The 17695-nt window shown below is 47.7% G+C and overlaps 1 protein-coding gene across 1 annotated transcript in view; it reads right to left on the bottom strand.

The window, feature by feature from the left end:
* Positions 1-17695, bottom strand: part of ANKRD13C (ankyrin repeat domain 13C) — an 893039-nt gene that overhangs the window by 138670 nt on the left and 736674 nt on the right. Inside the window, exon 11 of the mRNA XM_069641918.1 lies at positions 2230-2328. Coding sequence (XP_069498019.1) covers positions 2230-2328 — 99 coding nt within the window. The remainder of the gene's footprint in view (positions 1-2229; positions 2329-17695) is intronic.

Here is a 17695-nt window from a genome sequence, read left to right as displayed (position 1 = left end):
CGGGTTAGCTGATTTCCTCTTCGAGGAGCTGAAGCGATGGCTGGAGTTGGAGGCAGATGGTGAGGATGAGCGTGCCCTGCCCAGTGCGGGACCCGCTTGCCTGGCAACCACGACGGAAAAGGACTTGCAGCGCTTGGCCTTGTCTTGGGCCCCCCATGGATGTAGCGCCCTCAAAGGACTTCGAAGCCCACTTGCCGCACAGGGCAGAGGCCTTGGCGCTGAGCCACGCCGCCAGCCTACTGTGACGATTCTTCACGGTTCGTTTGGAGAACCAGAGGCAGATTTCATAATCTGCTTCCCTGTGATCCGGATGCAGACAGTAGGGGCACTGGAGGGGTTTGTCCTCTACAAACACATTCCACAGTTGGCGCAGCGCTTAAAAAAGGGAGCTTCCGTCCTTCTCCTCCGTCATGGAACGAGTGCGGAGTAGGCCCAATGCCTTCTGGAACTTCGATGGAACTTCAACGATTTTTGCCCTTGAGGGGCGTTGAAATTCACTGACAAAAAGGTCCCTGCTTGTCGACAGATATAGAGAAAGAGCACACGGCCTCTGACAAAAATCTAACTTTTTACCGAAAAAGCGCAAAAAACTGATCAGCTCACAGAGCAAAACACAAGGACAACATTTGATCATGTGGTAAATCTGAAGATGGCTGCCAGAGGAGGGGATTAGGGAGAGGGCAGTCATTGGCTGGGGGCAGTATGACCCAGAGCTCAGTGATTGGTTTAGAGGAGAAATACAGTTTGTAAGTGGAAGTGAAACTGTTCTTTTACCAAGGATTCCCGGCCTGACTGGGAATATTCATGAGCATGTGAATCCATGCCAGATGTCATGCTGGAGAAAGATATTTTATATCACCAGGAAGAAAACAAAAATGTCTCTTTAAATAAAAATCTCCAATCAACTTGGACAAGGAGGTTGAAGAGAGGGTGTAGGCCGAACAAAGCTGAGAGAGGAACACATACGCAGGCTGGGGAGGCTCTCTGGGAGCATAAGAGCTGAATGTGTAGTTGGAGAGAACTGCAAAGCCTGCTATGTTCAGAAGTGCTGTGACCATGAGAAACACCGGAAGATCAGCGTGTGTAGAAAGCGAGAAGCAGAGGCAAGTGGAGCCGAAAGTGCGACGGTGGCCTTACCACAAGGACATTGTAGTGGGCAGGCTGCCCAGCTAACAAAGCAAATGCCGTACCGATCAGGAATTTTCAAAAACTCTGGTCCTCCACCGAGAGACAGACGCCAAGAGGGCAAGAGAACCACAAGCGGGACTCATTACACAAGTTCAGACATGGCCAAGTACAAATGACGAAGTCGTACAACTAAATCTGATGAACTTGAATAGTGTTGATGTAAGAAGAAGGATCATAAATAATCCTGAGTGAAGGATCAATGGAACATGAGTCACACTATGCTACGAAGAGGGGAAAACACCCAGTTACTGACGGACCATTAGGGGGAAACTTAACATAGAAAGATAATAAAGTAAAGGGCAGCGAAACCTCAGGAATAAATGCTAAACAAGACAGACTAAGCCAAGAAAGGCTAAAGCCATATGCAAACAAGACCTAGGAAAAGAAACATTCCACAATTACCCATAACATACTACCCCAGAATCAAAGAATTCAACAAAGGCCAATGAAAGTAATCCTTAAAGAGGAGAGGAAAGCCAAAAGTATGCAAAGAGAACTAAAGTAACTGGTACAGAAAGTAACAGGAGAATATTTGAAAATTGAGTATTAACAAGAAACTCGAAAGATTAAAGAAGAGAAGTGCGAGAGGCATCCATTCGGAGAAGGGAGCATTTCTCCTGACCATAGTTTGTTAGAATAGTGGTAGGGTCAGTTAGCATTAGTTTAGGACAGCGGACATTCCTAACACCTTATTTAGCAAAATAGGTATGCAATACCCCATAGCGACAGGAAAATGTAGGCCTTATTCTTATATAAACAGATATTGGAAATGTCATAGTGTGTGTCCTCCTTCTGACCCGCCACAGCATCCTCATGACACTTATTATTCAAAAGAGTGCTCATACAGCAAGACAGCATAACTTAATAAAAGTATTTATTGTGAAAGAGCAAACAATGGGTTTAGGTTTCTTAATTGGCATCCTAACACAATTATGTCGGATTTTAAACTGGATTATTGTGCATAGAATTCAACGAACAAGATAAAAAGAAATGCTTTAAAAAAAATCTTTTAACACAGTCTTAAATGGGAGGAACACTTACGATTCAATCCCCAGGGGAAACTCTTGGCTCATGGCTATTGTTGCTTTAAATGTTTTTTTACTTTCTTTACAGACCAATTCTCTCCCCAGATGAGGTGCCCTAAGCAAAGAAAAAGAACAGACAAATACAAGAAATGTTTAATTGTTAACATGGATGGCAAATAAAAATCAAACATACTGCAAGAATCTACTCAGTAACTAATAAAGATCCAACTCTTGTCAAGAGGGATTGAGCTCATCTTGAAAAAAGGCTGATTAAGATGCAACATTTTTCTAAAATAGGCAAAAATAGTTGAAACTACTATAGCTATCTGAGTTTTAACCATCACTATTTCATAATAGCAGTTTACTCGCAGTAATTCCTTTATTTGATTCTCAAGGCCATTTCAGTCAGACTCTGGTACACTGTTCCCCCGCTCTGAACGATACCAGAGGCAGAGGACTGCGTATACAATAGAGTAAAGGCCTACGGCCTTAAGTGGTCTCAAGCATCTAGGCCTACATTGTGAACTGTCCTCAAACTCTGAAATAAGGTGCGGTGAACATTTCTCTTCGTTAATTTTCCAAAATGCAAAGAATGGTTCGGGTTGAGCGACCACAGCTGCAATCTAATTCCGGCCTGGCTTTAAATGTCATCTCGCCCTCATGGAATATTACTGAAACTTTCTGTATTGCACTAATGCTCATCCACTCGAACCAGGATGCTTTGCAGAGCAGACACACTACTTCTGGTTGCCAATCCTCGAATTTGGACTGTTACCTGATCAACTGCACTTGCACATCTTTAGTGGTGGCACGATTCACAATTTAATACGCTTTTAGGATCTTCATTCCAGCTTTCTACAATCTTGCAAATCTACCTGCACCTAGGATAAACACCTTTCTCTTTCTAACCACCAAGAGGACACATCACATGCTACTAAAAAGGTAAAACGATGGCACAAACCTATATGCAACCACTGTGCCTAACGGTTGAGATTCCAAAGACCTCCCTTGCTGTGCATTATCTCCCAGTGATCTGGTAAGTTTGTATATATTAATTCCTTCCTTCAGTCCATGGGGTTTCGGTGAAAGAAAACCTGCACCACCATGTTATATACACATTAAACTAGACAATCATGCTCTTGCAGTAACAATCAACTTGTGAAGTCTTATTAATAGTTTGCACTATTAACTGAATATCCTTTAAGACCCTGGGCTGGTTTATGGCCCACATGCAAACCAGGACTGCTTGTTCTCCTACCCTAAAAGAATAAGCCACCATCCTTCTATTTACCTCTTTATACCAGAGCCTGGACCAAAACATAAGCTAAACTCAATCGCATCAGTCTACAAAATGCTTTTGCATCTTGTGCCAAATAATACCAAAACACAAATCCCTGGTTCGGCCTGAGAATTCACACACAAACTTGGTAAAATACAACACTAAAGGACACCACCTCTGGATTGCCACTAGCCATTTCTCGTTAGACAACTGATTTAACTAGATCCACTTTCGTTGTAAGTGCATTTCTGGATACCTGGCAACCAAACAAAAACATCTACTCTAATTTTCATTCCTCTCGCCCAAGCGTTAAACCAGCATCCTCTAAACATCAAAATAGAATGGAACCTAATGTCATTTTCGGTTTTAGCTTTGCCACATACAAGACACTAATATCGTCTTGAGAAGAAAATATTACTTTCAATGTTGGCCTGATTAACAACTTCACCAGAAAAAGGATTTCTGTTCCTCCAATCTCAAAAACAGAATGTAAATTAAAAATGAAATCTGTTTCTTATATTGCGCTTCATGTTTGAATCCAGTCCCTAAGCGCAGTACTGGGAACCGAGTACTTAACCTGTGTTGCTCTCGATTACAAGACCAGAGCGTTGCCCCGAGCTATCCTTTCCAGGTAATGTACAATGCCTTTCGCTTGATCCAGACACACATCACCATAGCTATTAAATATGACAGACATGTGCAAAATGCTCTCTTTTGGCAGCAGCTACATACTTCACCATGCCTTGGAAATCAACAGGAAATTACTAAGTGTCAGTTACACGCACATTGCCATTAAACATTAATAAATGTAATGTTTTGGTTGAAAAACTGATGGTTTTGGCATTTTTGTGCATGGTTTACTTCAACAAATTTTTCTTTACCATCTTTATCTTTAAGACAGCCCATAAAATGCTCAATTTCCTGAGCTCACATCACTAAAGAAAATGTAGAATTCAACATGAGCAAATTTCTGGAATTGCTGGACACTCTCTCCCCCCTCGACCCACCCCCCCGACCCCCTCTGTTGGCCACACATTCCAAGGTAGTGCCTTACCACAATGGTACACTTTGTATTAAAAAAGTCTTGGCTTTTTAGAATCCTATACATATATTCAATTCATTCAGATTATTCCTATGTCCTTCCTGCAACCTGAGGGCACCGACGGGACTTAGAGCACCTGCCTTGCCAGGTCCGGGTGCTTCATCGCCCAGCCCTGCTGCGTGAGGAAACCCTGCTGGGGATAGGAAGCATAGATCCCTGGCCCGAACCCGCTCACAAAGCAAAAAGGGGGCATTTGTAATTCTGAAGCGATACAAATAAGTCCAGATCCTTAAACCCCCAAATCTGGAAGAGGGGAAACAAGAGTTGGTGTGCAACTCCCACTCGTAAGTGTTGAACTGCAGGCGGCTTAGCTGGTCCGCCGTGTTGTCCCCCAGGAGATAAACTGCAGATCTCTAGATCCCTTCCAAAAGGGCACCTTCCCAGATGGACACTGCTTCCATGCTTAGGCAAGGAGAGCAGGTCTTCCTGCCCCCCTACCCCTGCTTCAAGTAGAAAATTCCCCCCGATGACCGGCAAGAAAGTCTTAGCACTAGGCCAAACACACTGAGCTCCAACAGATGGATATGCAGGAGGGCCTACGTCCTGCACCATGATATGTGTAGCCATCCAGGGTCGCCTCCCCAGCCTATGAGGGAGGAATCCGTCATCACCAGAATAGGATCCAGCTGCGAAGAGGGGACTCCTACCGCCATATTTTAGTCCAGAAGCCACCAGTGGAGATCTGCCATAAGACGGGGGAATGGGCAGCTTGACCGACTGTGCCCCCGTCTCCCGACACCAGGTGAAGCTGGAGGCATCTCATCTTGAGTACCGCGTGCCGCACCGTGAGCATGCAGAAAGCCTCAAGTCCCAACAGGTGCTGCAACTACCATGCCAAGGTGATCAAATTGGTCAGTAAGTGCCAAATCGCCCCTTGGAGGGATAGAAACCCGTCGGCGTTGGGGAACACCCTCGGAACAACCATGTCCCATCTTAGTCCAAGGAACACCAGGTCCTGGGAAGGGTTCAACTTCGGCTTCCGCTGGTTGAAGGAAAACCCCAATTGGTGAAGTACATCCGCTATTTGCTGTAAGGAGTGAATCACCCCCTCGGGCGAGCTGGTCCTCACCAACCAGTTATCCAGCTAAGGGTATCTGTGGTGGCCCTCTAAGTGAAGGAGGCCCAGCACCACATTCATGAGCTTTGTGAACACACGAGGGGCCAAATTGAGGCCAAACTGCAACACTCTGCATTGGAAGTGGTGCAACAATCGTGAACCGCAGACATTTCCGGTGCAGTCAGGAAGATGGGGACCTGTAGGTACGAGTCTTTGAGGTCTAAGGAACACATCCAGTCCTCTGCGCACAACAACTCTGCTATGTGGACAGGAGTGATCATCTTGAAGTGCTCAAGCCCACCTGGTTTTTCTTGTGTACCGCAAAAATCCTGGAGTAAAACCCCAAACCCCTGTCTGAAGGAGGCACCGGTTCCACTGCCTGCATGTCCAATAGGAGCTGGATCTCCTGCGAAAGCGCAGGCAACCCCATCTGCAACAGTGGTGGAGAGGAGGGAGGGGGTAGGGCTTCAGCCAGAGGAAGGCTGAAACCTGTGGAGCCTACTGACAGAATCCAAGGACTTGTGAAAAAACGCTTCCAGCTGCTCAGATAGCCAGCCAGCCCACCCACAGGACAACAGTATTCCTTGATCAAGAGGCACGAGTGGAGTAGGGGGGAGCGAAAAAAGCCCCAAAAGGTCCTTTGTTGCTTGCTCCTATGGTCGCGGGGCGATCCGTCTGGCTGCCACCAGTCAAGAATCTCCTTGTAGCTGCCGAAGGGGCGAGGTGTGAAGTCTGACCTGCCCTGACTCTACTGGTAGGACATTTGCCCCAGCTTCGTCAGGATAGCCAAGGACTTTGCAGTCTGGGTGAAAGTCGTCTTTTTTGTAAGTTCGTCATCAGTGGACGAGTGGAACAGATCAGTCCCCTTGAACGGAAGGTCAAGGATTCTCTCCGGCACATCTGAGCAATATTTTGTAGCGCTGTCTGCCTCCTTTCGACACCCAGGCAGAGGCCACGGATGGCTGTGTCAATGTGGGAGACGGAGGACTATCCTGCGTAACCAAGCGAGCCTCCGCTAAAGCAGCTTTGCAGGAGGCATGACTCTTTGGGGGAGGTATGGCAGGAACTCCCCAATCTCCCACCACAACTTCTGGTTCGCTGCAGCAAGGATAGCGTCGGCCTGGCGCAAGCGTAGCCCGGCGTCGAGGTAGAACTTCCTGCCAAAAGACTGTAGCGCCTTGTCCTCCATGGACAAACTGTTAGAAGCGGCATCGGCTGCAGAAGACGAAGAGGAAGGCTTAGAAGACAAAGACGCCGCCGCAAGGACAGATGAATGTGGCTGGGGGTGAGACGAGAAGGACTGGTTCCACATCCAGGAGCCGAAAGCGGACGTCCAGATTCTTGTTCATCTAAGCGTTGGCCTGAGGATTTTCCCAGACTTTCGTGGCTAAGAAAAGGAAGTTCTCTTTCAGAGGGATGCCCGAGCGGTCGGCGGTGCGATGGGCCAAAATTTTCACCAGCACTTCTGGCTCTTTGGGGGCCTGCTCAGGATGGGGCACCCCTAAGAAGTCTGCCAAGCATTTAAGTTGGTTATAAAACACTTCACTAACGCAGAAGGCTCCTCGTCCGGTGCGTCCCCTCCCCTGTTTTTGCCAGGTGGAGGGGAGTCTGGGTCCAGCATGGGAGGAATCTCAGGGGTCCCCCTCCCCCGGTCAACAGCCACCAGACCAGAGAAAGCTGTAGAGCAACAGGCATCTGAGGAGGGGGTGTAGGTGTTGGTGGCAGTGGTGGAAAGGTCACTGGAGTCGGATGAATTGGGGAAGAGTGGGGGCTGGGGGAATGGGGCCTGGACCGGAGCAGCCATGTACTGCGGTACCAGGACAGCCAGTGGAACTAGAGGACAGCGCAAGGACAGGGGACCAACTCCTTGATAAGGTCCTTGAGGAATTTTGCCATCTGCGGAAGCGAATGAGTAGGCGGGGACCACCCACCCATGCCGAGGGGCCCGACACCGCTCCCTGAAGGAAGAGGACTGGAACCGTCCTGCGACGCCCATTGGGAAGGTGATGGTGCCGCCTGAGGTCTAGAGTCCGAATTTAAGATGGCCGCTGGTCTTGCAGGCTCCGCCCTGGGCTTGTCTACCATTTTGGGGCCTTGCGCCACGCGCTGGGTGGAAGGATGCAAATGCCCTGAATCCCATGCTGGGTCTGACATAGCCGAGGACTGTCTGTGCCCCGACCCTGAAGCAGAAGCTCCAACCCTGGAGATGGCTCTGGTAGGCCTAGGGCCCTCAGCCAGTGGGCTGGTAGTCTAATCGCCTCCCGGTTTCACGACTTCGAAGAGGGCACCCGTAGGCTGTAAGACCTCAGCTGAGGAGCTAGTAAGCATACAGGACTGCGCCTCAGGCTGCCGCCTGGAACCAGAGCTAGAAGGCCCCTTGCACCCCGGTGCAGATGACTAAGAGGAAGAAGAGCTGGAGCACCCCTCGGTGGATCGGCCCGGAAGAGCCCATGGGCGCCTCGGCTTGGGAGCCAGTAGCCTTGACGGCCTCAAGCCAGATGCCAGTTCCAGAATCCAAGCAACCCTTCCCAGCCAGAGGTCCCGTAAAGTAGTGCCTGGGCTGGGGGGCATTGGAGAACAAAGGTCCTACCTTCTCTTGGGTCCCAGCGGTGGTCGGGGCCCAGGCACAAAAGGCAGAGCGCATGGGGGTCCGAGGCCGGGAACGACCAATCGCAGGATGCACATCTCATGAAGCCTCCTGCTGTCGACATGTGCCGGGGAAACAGGGCACCAAAGGGAGGTGAAGAATTAGAAAAACAAAAGAACAGGAAACCGGCAGAATGTCGAAAAATGTTACCATGCCTAGCTGCCAGGTCTGACACCGTCCGTGTGGAAAAAGGGACCAAGGTGAGGTGCCCGAGGGTGGGGCTTCTGCAGCATTCCCACACCTGTGCGCTCTTTACTAAATTTAAAGGGGTAGCTCACATGTTCGCTGCCAAACGTTCCAGTACCATCCCCATGTTGGGGGACGCTGTTAAGCTCACCTGGTATCCACGGGGATGCCACCCAGCCCTGGTTGGATGATTTGCACTCTCGAACCCTCTCCCGGTCCCTTGGTAAGGCCTCTGGTTAAAGATGGGTCTGCAATATAGGAGAGCTGGATTCAATACCAGATTGCCTTTATGTTTTCCCACCTACCTTGGCCTCAACTCCTTCCTCCCCCTTGGACCCTCTCCTCACCTTAATATTGTAGAAGGTGGAGTCTCTGTCCTGCTCCTCGTGGCGGGGGCGCGTAGATGGGGGGGGGGGGGGGCGAGCAGTGACCAAGTTACTTCACTGGTGCAAGCCCCCCCCGTGGGAATCTAGGCCTGCTGTGACTCTGTAGGTTTGCTGCTTTACAGTCTTTATATGCAGTTCTTTTGTTCCTCTTAGTTCGAATAATAATGTCTTGCTTCTTTCCTTTTAGGTATGGAAAGGTATTTTGGAGTTGTCATGCAGTTGGACCATGAGCATGGGCCGGTAGGCGAAAGCGCGGTGTGCGCAATGCTGTCCGGTGAGTAATGCGCAATGCGCAGCGCTGTTTCGCCTTTTATATTGCTAACCTGTGTCTTTTCTCTCCTTGCAGGTTGCGATGTTCCTCGCCGAGCGCTGCAATATTCCAGCAATGATACTGACCAGGAGAGGACTACCCAGGTAAGAATTGTGTGGCTTTCTTCATTCGGAAGGAAACATGAGTAAACGCTTACTAATGCTGTCTTTCTTTCTCCTCTTTCCAGGTTATGGTATTTCAGGATGCATGCGGTGCCGGATGATGGAGTTCGTACAAGTCGGTGATGGATTGAAGACAGGATACTGTTCCAAGTAAGTTTCGTGGTGTTCTTTCTCTCTCTGCAGGTCCTTGGTTTCAGGTAAGCAGGCATCAAAGAACTAGACACGGTGAGCGTTACGCTGCCCACAGCAGAATAACGCAAAGCATGTTCTGCTGTTTGGGTGTGGTTTAAATAGTCTCTGGTAAAGTAGTCCTAGGCCTGCCACACCCAAAAGACTAGCCCGCATAGCTCAGTTCCTTGTAACTGAGCTATGTGTGTGCCTCTATGTTGGCTGAACCCCCCCTCCCCCCCCCCCCCCCCCAAGTTAAATAGTCCCAAGTAAATAGTCCCATTCTAATGTTGGTCTACATGTTGGTTATGAGCCTGGCGCCAAAGGTTTTAAGGCCTTTGACCTGGCCCTAACTGGAAAGCTGACTTGCCAGTGAGGGCCAGGGGCAAGGGTCATGACAGACGCCCACAGGGATAAAGGAAAGGGGACAGGACGTACAAGTGTTCTTTGATGCATTCTATTTCACATGTGGAAGTCCGGGGTTTGGAGAAAACACTGGCAGACAACATTCTACATAATTCCCATTGACAACACTTCTAGACACCTAAAAGGAGGTACTGGACCATGACAGCACCTGACCAGGTAAAGACGTTCTGTTCTGCCTTTGATCAATGCAGCTTTGCAAAAGGCCCCCGGAGCACTATAGAGTGCAGAAATCAAGTTGCTGCATGCCATTACCAACATACAAGCCTGGAATGATTTGCTACACAAGACTGGTTTGTGCGATTGAGGGACTCCATCACTTTTAATAGCCAGTATTATATCTGCCAATATGCATGCATGCATACATTTTGTATTCCTGTTTACTTAAAGGCATGGGGTGAAAATTGCAGACCTCAGCAGGGTCTTTGAGAGGATCTGGCAGCACCGCAACCGGGGCATCTCAAAGAGTCACTGAATCAGAAGAGAACCATGTATAAGTGAGGAGTAAAAAAGCCTATAAACAACTTCTACAATATGGCTAGAAACCCACATGTAATAGATTTACAAGCAGCCTCAATATCAACAGCGGTGATGGGAATCGCGTCTCTCACAATACTCTTGGGATAAAGAACGGAGATTGCCAGTTTCCCAAAAAGCAGGGATTTGAAATTGGGGTGGAAGCATATCCTTTATTTTGACAACTTTTTGAGGGTGACCCCCATTTGTGTCTTTGCAGCCTTAAGAGAAGCTACTAAGATGTTATGATTGGTTATTTATAACGTGCTTAATACCCAGAGGTTTCAAAGCGTGGACCTGGGGATCGAACCCGTGTTGCCCCAAGTCATCTTGCTTCCAAGGTGAGCGCGTTGCCCCCGAGCTATCCTCCTGAGATCCTACCCCAAATCATACCCATCCGTTTATTTTTACTTTTTCATCATCCACTATGACTGAAACCACCTCTAAGTCAACAAGATATTGTACTGGTATCATCAGGTAACAACTTCTGGGAGCCAGAGTTCTTAGAAGTCAAAGATAGATGGGGTTCTGTCACAATGTCAGTCTTCAATTGTCTAGCACTGGCTGTTAGGGAGAATTCTCAAAAATGTGCTAATTCCCTCCAAATTAGAGACTCCCAGCTACTTTGCTTTTAATTTGAAGACTTGATTGTTTTAACCTGGAGAGAGTGAGGCCCTTTTTTCCCCCAATCTCTCATGTATTTTAATGTGATTTCTGAGCTTTGTGTTTCTTTTGGTTATGGAGCCTGACAAACTCCATAGGCATCATATTTTACATTGTGTGACACAGCACCTTCAGTGCAGTGGCACAGGGAAGCCAGTTAGTTTTCCCCAAGGTTTAAATACCTTCTCTGGGATAAACTACTGTTTCCCAGAGCAGTAAAGTGAAATTGACTTTACTTGCATTTGTTACTTTCTAGACCTAGCACACACTATTACAATAGGGTGCTGGAGAGGTTACCTAGTATCCCCTTTGTCTTGCTTCTCATGTAACAATTTTATGTTACCCTTTCCTCACTGAATGGCTGGTGGCAGTGGTTTACTTTTTACTACCATTATGGGATTGTACCACGGACTGCATTCGCAGCTGCAGTAAAGCACCCAAGGGTGCCATTTTTGTCAAAATGGCCCCAGTCTTCTTTTTTCGCCATTTCCTGAGATTTACTCTGCACGCCGAACTAGGTTTGGTCCCATTGTTCACTTTGCCTTTGATGGGATTCACAAGTGAAGCCCGCCTCTAGCTCCAGGGTGTCTGGGGTAGGCAGGAAGTGAGGGCGGTGCCCGAAACTCCCTGTGCTTCGTCTCCTAGGAGACCCAAATGCACTCTGTAGTGATTGGCCGGCTGACTGTCCAGCAAGTACAGCCACCCTGCTGGGTGACTGACAGCTAGGCTGGAATGAATGGTAGAGAAATGAATAAAAGGCAAGGCTTTTGGCTCGGAAGGCAGAGTCGACCACTGGACGGAGGAAGCGAAGAACAACTTTAAGAGGACGCCTGCTGCAACTCCTCGACCGTTGGTTTGCCTGGTGATGCCCTGCTGCTGTGCTGAAACTCCAAATTCGTATAGACAGAGAAGGCCCTGCAAGGACTACTTCTCTCCTTAAGCTAGTGGGACCAATCTACTCCAAAGTAAGCCACCTGGACATCCTTCTCAGGGCTGTTTGAATTTCCACAGAGTTCCTGCTGGAAGCGGTATAGCCAAGGAGAGGAACACCAGATTGTTTGCGTTGCTTTTAAGCTGGCCTAGAGCTTCAGGAAGATCCTCCGGACTCCCAGGAAGCAGGACTGACCGAGCCCGAGGCCCCTCAGAATGCAGGACCCCAGAAACAAGGAAAGTTCATCTCGACAGCCAAGAACCACAGTGTTGCTATTTGTGGCAGACACAAGGAGCTGAAACACTGAACAGCCACTGATTTGAAGATTGCCGGTTGCGAGCGGTTACCGTCCCATTGCAGTGCAGGAGTCCCCAGAAGTCCTCACTCTTGTCCACCCGACTGAGACCCAGGAACAGTGAGATCTGCAGAGCTGCACAGGAACAGAAGTCACCTGCTGCATCTTTTCTTCAATTCAAAGGTACTGTAACAAGTCTGAGCGAACTTACCTCTTGCTGTAGAGTTGCTTGCATCTTCTACTATTCACAAGTCTAACAGCTTGTGGCCCTACAATGATTCATCTTTTTCTTCAAAGACTTCTGAAACATTGTGCAAAGAGTTTTCTACTTACCTACCAGAAGTGCTCAATCCTATATAAGACTTTTGCCCATTGACTTTGGCCTAGCCTGTTATACTGAATGACTATGCTGTAGGGATCCAAAAGTACTTGCCTGCTTGAGAATATTTGTGATTTCGTGTTATTCTGGTAACCTTTTCCTTTTACCAACATATAACAGTATTCTGAATGCCAACAGCAAGATATTAATGTCCCCAGCACCCTAGTTATTGACGTCACCTGAGGGTGTAGGTTGTGTCTGTGGGCCATCCCAAAAGGGTCTTTACTGATTTAGAAACTAAGAGTGTACAGTATTGAAGAGTATTTGAGTGTTACTATTATATTGCCCCCTTCTGAAGAAGGCTTATTCTAACTGATAAATGAATAATTGTTTACTCAAGAAACCTTGAGTGTAACAGTTTATTTGAATACTTGTCACTGTGAATCTCTGTGCAACTCTGCTACAGCTCACATTGACCCCTCTTGAGATAAGCCTGGCTGCTTAACACACTACCAAAACTGTGTAGTACAAGCTTATACCAAAGGTTGGGTCTCCTATACCTGTAGTCAGAGTTGTTTGTAGTGTTCCCAGAGGGTACTGCATACAAACTTTGCCTAACACTGGCATGGATGTATTTCTGTTCCTTTGCCTTAATACAGCTTTATAGACCTGCAGCGAGGGTCACATCAGGCGCTATGGGTCCTAAAGACCGAGTTACAGGCCGGAGTGTAGCGAGGGCCTTTAACAAGGTATGAGGGACTATAACGCCCCGTACAGCCCAAGCTGTAGGTTTATAAAGCTATTAGAACACCCTTAGTATTTTATGAAAATCGAAAAAACAACAGTAACTACAGCTGTGAGCACCAATTCACCAGTATTTAACAAGCATGGGAATGCAGGGGAAAAGTTAACAGTTGTAACAGAATATTAAAACATTTAGACTTGCCTTTCTTTGTAGGCGTTTCTGCAGCGCCACAGTGTTATAGTAGAGTGAGATCTGATCTCGTTGACAGAAAAGCAATCGGCGCAATCTCTTCTGTGAGGGGCTGGGGCCAAGTAACGCACGCAATGCAACGTGACAAAGATTAACTGTTGCTGGTGCAGGATTCAGGCGTCTCAGGTAAGTGGTTGCAACATTCCTGGGCTATAATATATCTGTGGGCTATACCAGTTCATATAACCTGCATATTGGCCAATCAGCTTTGCAGAAACACCACAAGGGTGTTCCAATACCTCATAATGCATCTGATACTAGGCTTGAACTCATCCCAGTTGTTACCAAAGGATGCGTGTTCAGGGTTGTTAAACACAAAGTAGTCATGCACAGCAAAACAAAAAGTAGCCGCATTCAGTGACATTTCAGCTTTCATCCGCCACCTAGCATGCCCGCTTTGGCCCATGTAGTGCTAAACGGTTTTTTAACTGCAACATGTCAGATATGGAGATCAGAAGGAGCTCAGCATTCGAGATACTCTGCACAAGTGTATGTGACACAAAGGCAGTCCAACAGAGCTGGTCAGGATAGGGAGATGAATGTAAGGTAAAATGGTTTGTTGTAGGAATAAACTATCTGAGGGTGTTAAATAATTGTTAATGAAACCTCGAAATGCATCCTATACTTCAGTGCATGTAGTACCTGCATGGGAGAGCCGTTCAATCAAGTAGAATATAATATTCAAATCTCTGCATTGGGCTGTAGGGGTATGTGCCAAAACTCGCATCTCGGAGCCAAAAGGTTGGGGGGGGGGGGGGGGGTCATCTGCAGTAGTGGCAAAAAGGCAAACAATATTAAGTTTAAAATTGAAATCACTTTTGCTAGGATATACCTACGATGTGTGCTCTGAAAAACAACAATAGTAGCACAGACCAACCTAACAAGAGCAGAGGATGCTAACACTTGGATCTACAGAAGTGCCTCATTTGGAAAGCCTGGGCCTTAGAAATATAACAGGATTTCAATATTTCTGCTCCTACAATAATCTAGAATCTTCCACCTAGCAACTACATGCCCTAGCCTGTTAACATTGAAGGTGAGCATTTTGATGCCTTGTGTATTAGCTTTGTTAAATCAGGAGGACAAAGCAATAATTATGGGAACAGTAAATCTTGATTGTCAAAATGTTGAGGTACGACTCCCTTGAGCAGGAACTTGTCTGTGGTGTAGCAAACCTAAAAAGGCCCACAATGAGACGGAGACAACAGGAGTTCCATAGTTGAAGTCGGCAGCCGTTCTGGTGCACGTGCCTGCAGGGGCTCTTTTTATTAGCTTGGGCCATGACAGTCATGGCCAATCTTAAAAGGGCAATACACGTGGGAGGGACACATCCCCTTAAAAGGGTAATACACATGGGAGGGTCAGTCTTCTAAACCAAAACTAACAAACCGAGAGTAAGCTGCCTCCATCAAACAATCTGCATGCTAAACCCATCACGAATGTTCCGTCTGCAACTATTTCTACTGACTCACCTATACGCAGACTACCTGACTCTCCAAATCTGAGCTGTGTAGTTGGTCTGTCTGAGGCTCCTGTGGTTTGTTCCCCACTTTCTAAGGCGACCTTTGCTATCTTTACACGGCCGAAATTTGATACTAAACCAAAGGCTTCTCTCAAACAAACTAAAAAAATGAAAGACCTCTCAAGTTCCTAGCGATCTGACTTCCGTAAATTCATTCGGTCACTCACAATGCCTAGTAAACAGACATTTAGCTACTAATGCCATTACCAAAAAATATGCAGCCCTTGCTCGAGTGAAAAGAACTCTGATGCTCAACCTTGAAACTTCAGCTCCCATCACGGTCACCACTCATGAACTCCATTATGAGCCTCTTGATGCCATGGTGCATGAAGTAGAACACCAGAACAAGAAACTTAATTTCCCGCAAATCGACTCAATCATGTCCTTGTTTCAAGAACGAGCTACTAACACTGAGCCATTGGTTCCTCGCACACGCCATTTCCTTATACACGAGCAGAGGCACTCCGAGCGCGCGGAAGCGCTTGCTCAACACGGTCCCTTCTCTCTCTACATACAAATCCATGGAAATCGTCACCAGGAATAGAACAGCTGAGGCGTCCAACCCCACAACTTCATCCAGATTCTAATTCAGCAATTTTGCCTGTACCTCCTAAATTGGGAATGTGAGGTCAATACCCTCGACAGGGTCTGTCACTGCCTCGAGCAATCATAATTTACAACGAAAATAGTCTAATAGTCTAAGAGTAATGAGGTGATTTCCTCAACACCATAGACTAATTCCTCAGTGCGGGGCTGGCTTGTTTCCAGTCTATGATCTCAATAGTGATTTGAATCTCTAGACGATCTAGCTTCATTGGACATAACACAGGTGGAATTTCTACATGAAACTGTTCTCACTGCAGTTTGTCTGTGGATTCAATCCAGAGTTGTCTTGAACATCTTATGGCGCGCATCTACTTTAACTGGGGTTTATCCTTTTACAGGATCAACAACTTCCTAACTCTCAGACGCTATAGATATTGTGCTCACTGGCGCCAATATTGAATCCATCAGGAAACATGCCTTTAGGGTCACTTAAAGGGCCCACATCCAAGCCTGCGTGTCTGTGGCATCTAACAACTCGGCCAAACTCTTTGTCTACCTCTCCTTCCCCTCGCAGTCCCTCTGCACTGCTCTAGCTTCTCATTTCAGCTCTAAAATCCAGGACATCCTGTCCTCTCTCTTCCTCTCCCCCTCCTTCCTGTACTTCCTGCTCCTCTGGCCCCTCTTCAGCCACCTCTCCTCCCTCCTTCTCTGCCTTTCCCTGGTTCTCCCCAGACAAGGTTTTTAGACAAGTCCAATCTATTAAAGTCTCGTCAAGACATGTTCACCATGGTTCCTCCAAAACCATCAAGGACCACATTTAGACACCCTGGCTCCTGCTCTGGCTGACTTCTGCAACCACGCATTGCCACTGGAATCTTTCCTCCCCCCCCCCTAAAGCACTCCCTTGTGCACTCTCTTCTTAAGAAACCCCTGCTGACGCGTCCTGCCCGGCTAACTATCACCCAATCTCCATCACTCCTTTTCTGGGCAACCTCCTGGAAAAGCTGGCCATCTCCCAGCTTAATCTTTACACTGAATCTGTTGGTTGTCTCCATGACCATCAGTCTGGCTTTAGAGCCGCCAGAAGCACGGAAACTGCTCTCCTAAACATCCGTGAAGACCTGCTCACTAACCTTGATTCCAAAACCCCCCGTTTCCTCATCTTACTTGATCTCTCTTCTGCCTTTGACACGGTCAACCATGCCATCCTGCTCAACCGTCTCCATGATAACCTGGGTATCACTGATCAGGCCCTGGGGCATGGCCGACTTCTTTCCTCTCCGATCGACCCTCACAGGTCCAACTTGGGTCCTTTGTCTCCTCTATCTCTACCTGTGGTGTTCCACGGGGCTCTCCATGGGTATTCAACCAATACCTGGCACTTCTTGCCAACCGCATTGCCACTCTCTGTCCTAACTTTCAGTGCTTTGCCGATGACACTCAGCTCATTTTCATGCTGCCTTCAGCCACCTCTTCTTCTCTCATCTCTGACTGTCTGCTATCCAAGAGTGGTGTGTCACCAATGATCTCTGCCTTAATGCCAGTAAGACAGATTCTCCATATTGGCACGCCCGCTCCCTCCTTTCCTATCACTCTCTGGCCAGCCTCACTTGGCCCTCTTCCTGCTCCCACCTGTGAGGCTAAAAACCTCAGGGTCATCTTGGACTCCCCACTCGCCCTCTCCTCTCACATCTCAGACATCTCAAAGAAGTCACACTACCAGCTGCACCACCTCGGCGATATTCTTCCTTTCCTCTCCTTCCCCAGAAGCTCACTGTCCCCAGAGCTCTGGTTCTTTCTAGGCTGGGCTACTGCAACAGCCTCTTTCTAAATATGCATGCCTCTACTCTTTGCCCTCTGCAACTCATCCAAAACAGGACTGCAAGACTTCTCCTTGGCCTCAAGCCCAGGGATTGTACCTCTCCAGGACTGGAATCTCTGCACTGGCTCCCAGTGGCTGCGAGGATTAAGTTCAAAACCCTCTGCATTGTCCACAAGACCGCCTGGGGCCTCAAT

The sequence above is a fragment of the Ambystoma mexicanum genome, chromosome 1q (genome assembly GCF_040938575.1).
Source record: "Ambystoma mexicanum isolate Mex_15411 chromosome 1q, UKY_AmexF1_1, whole genome shotgun sequence".
Lineage (NCBI taxonomy): Eukaryota > Metazoa > Chordata > Amphibia > Caudata > Ambystomatidae > Ambystoma > Ambystoma mexicanum.
Note: the sequence above shows the minus strand (reverse complement) of the source record. Positions and strands in the feature narration are given on the sequence as shown.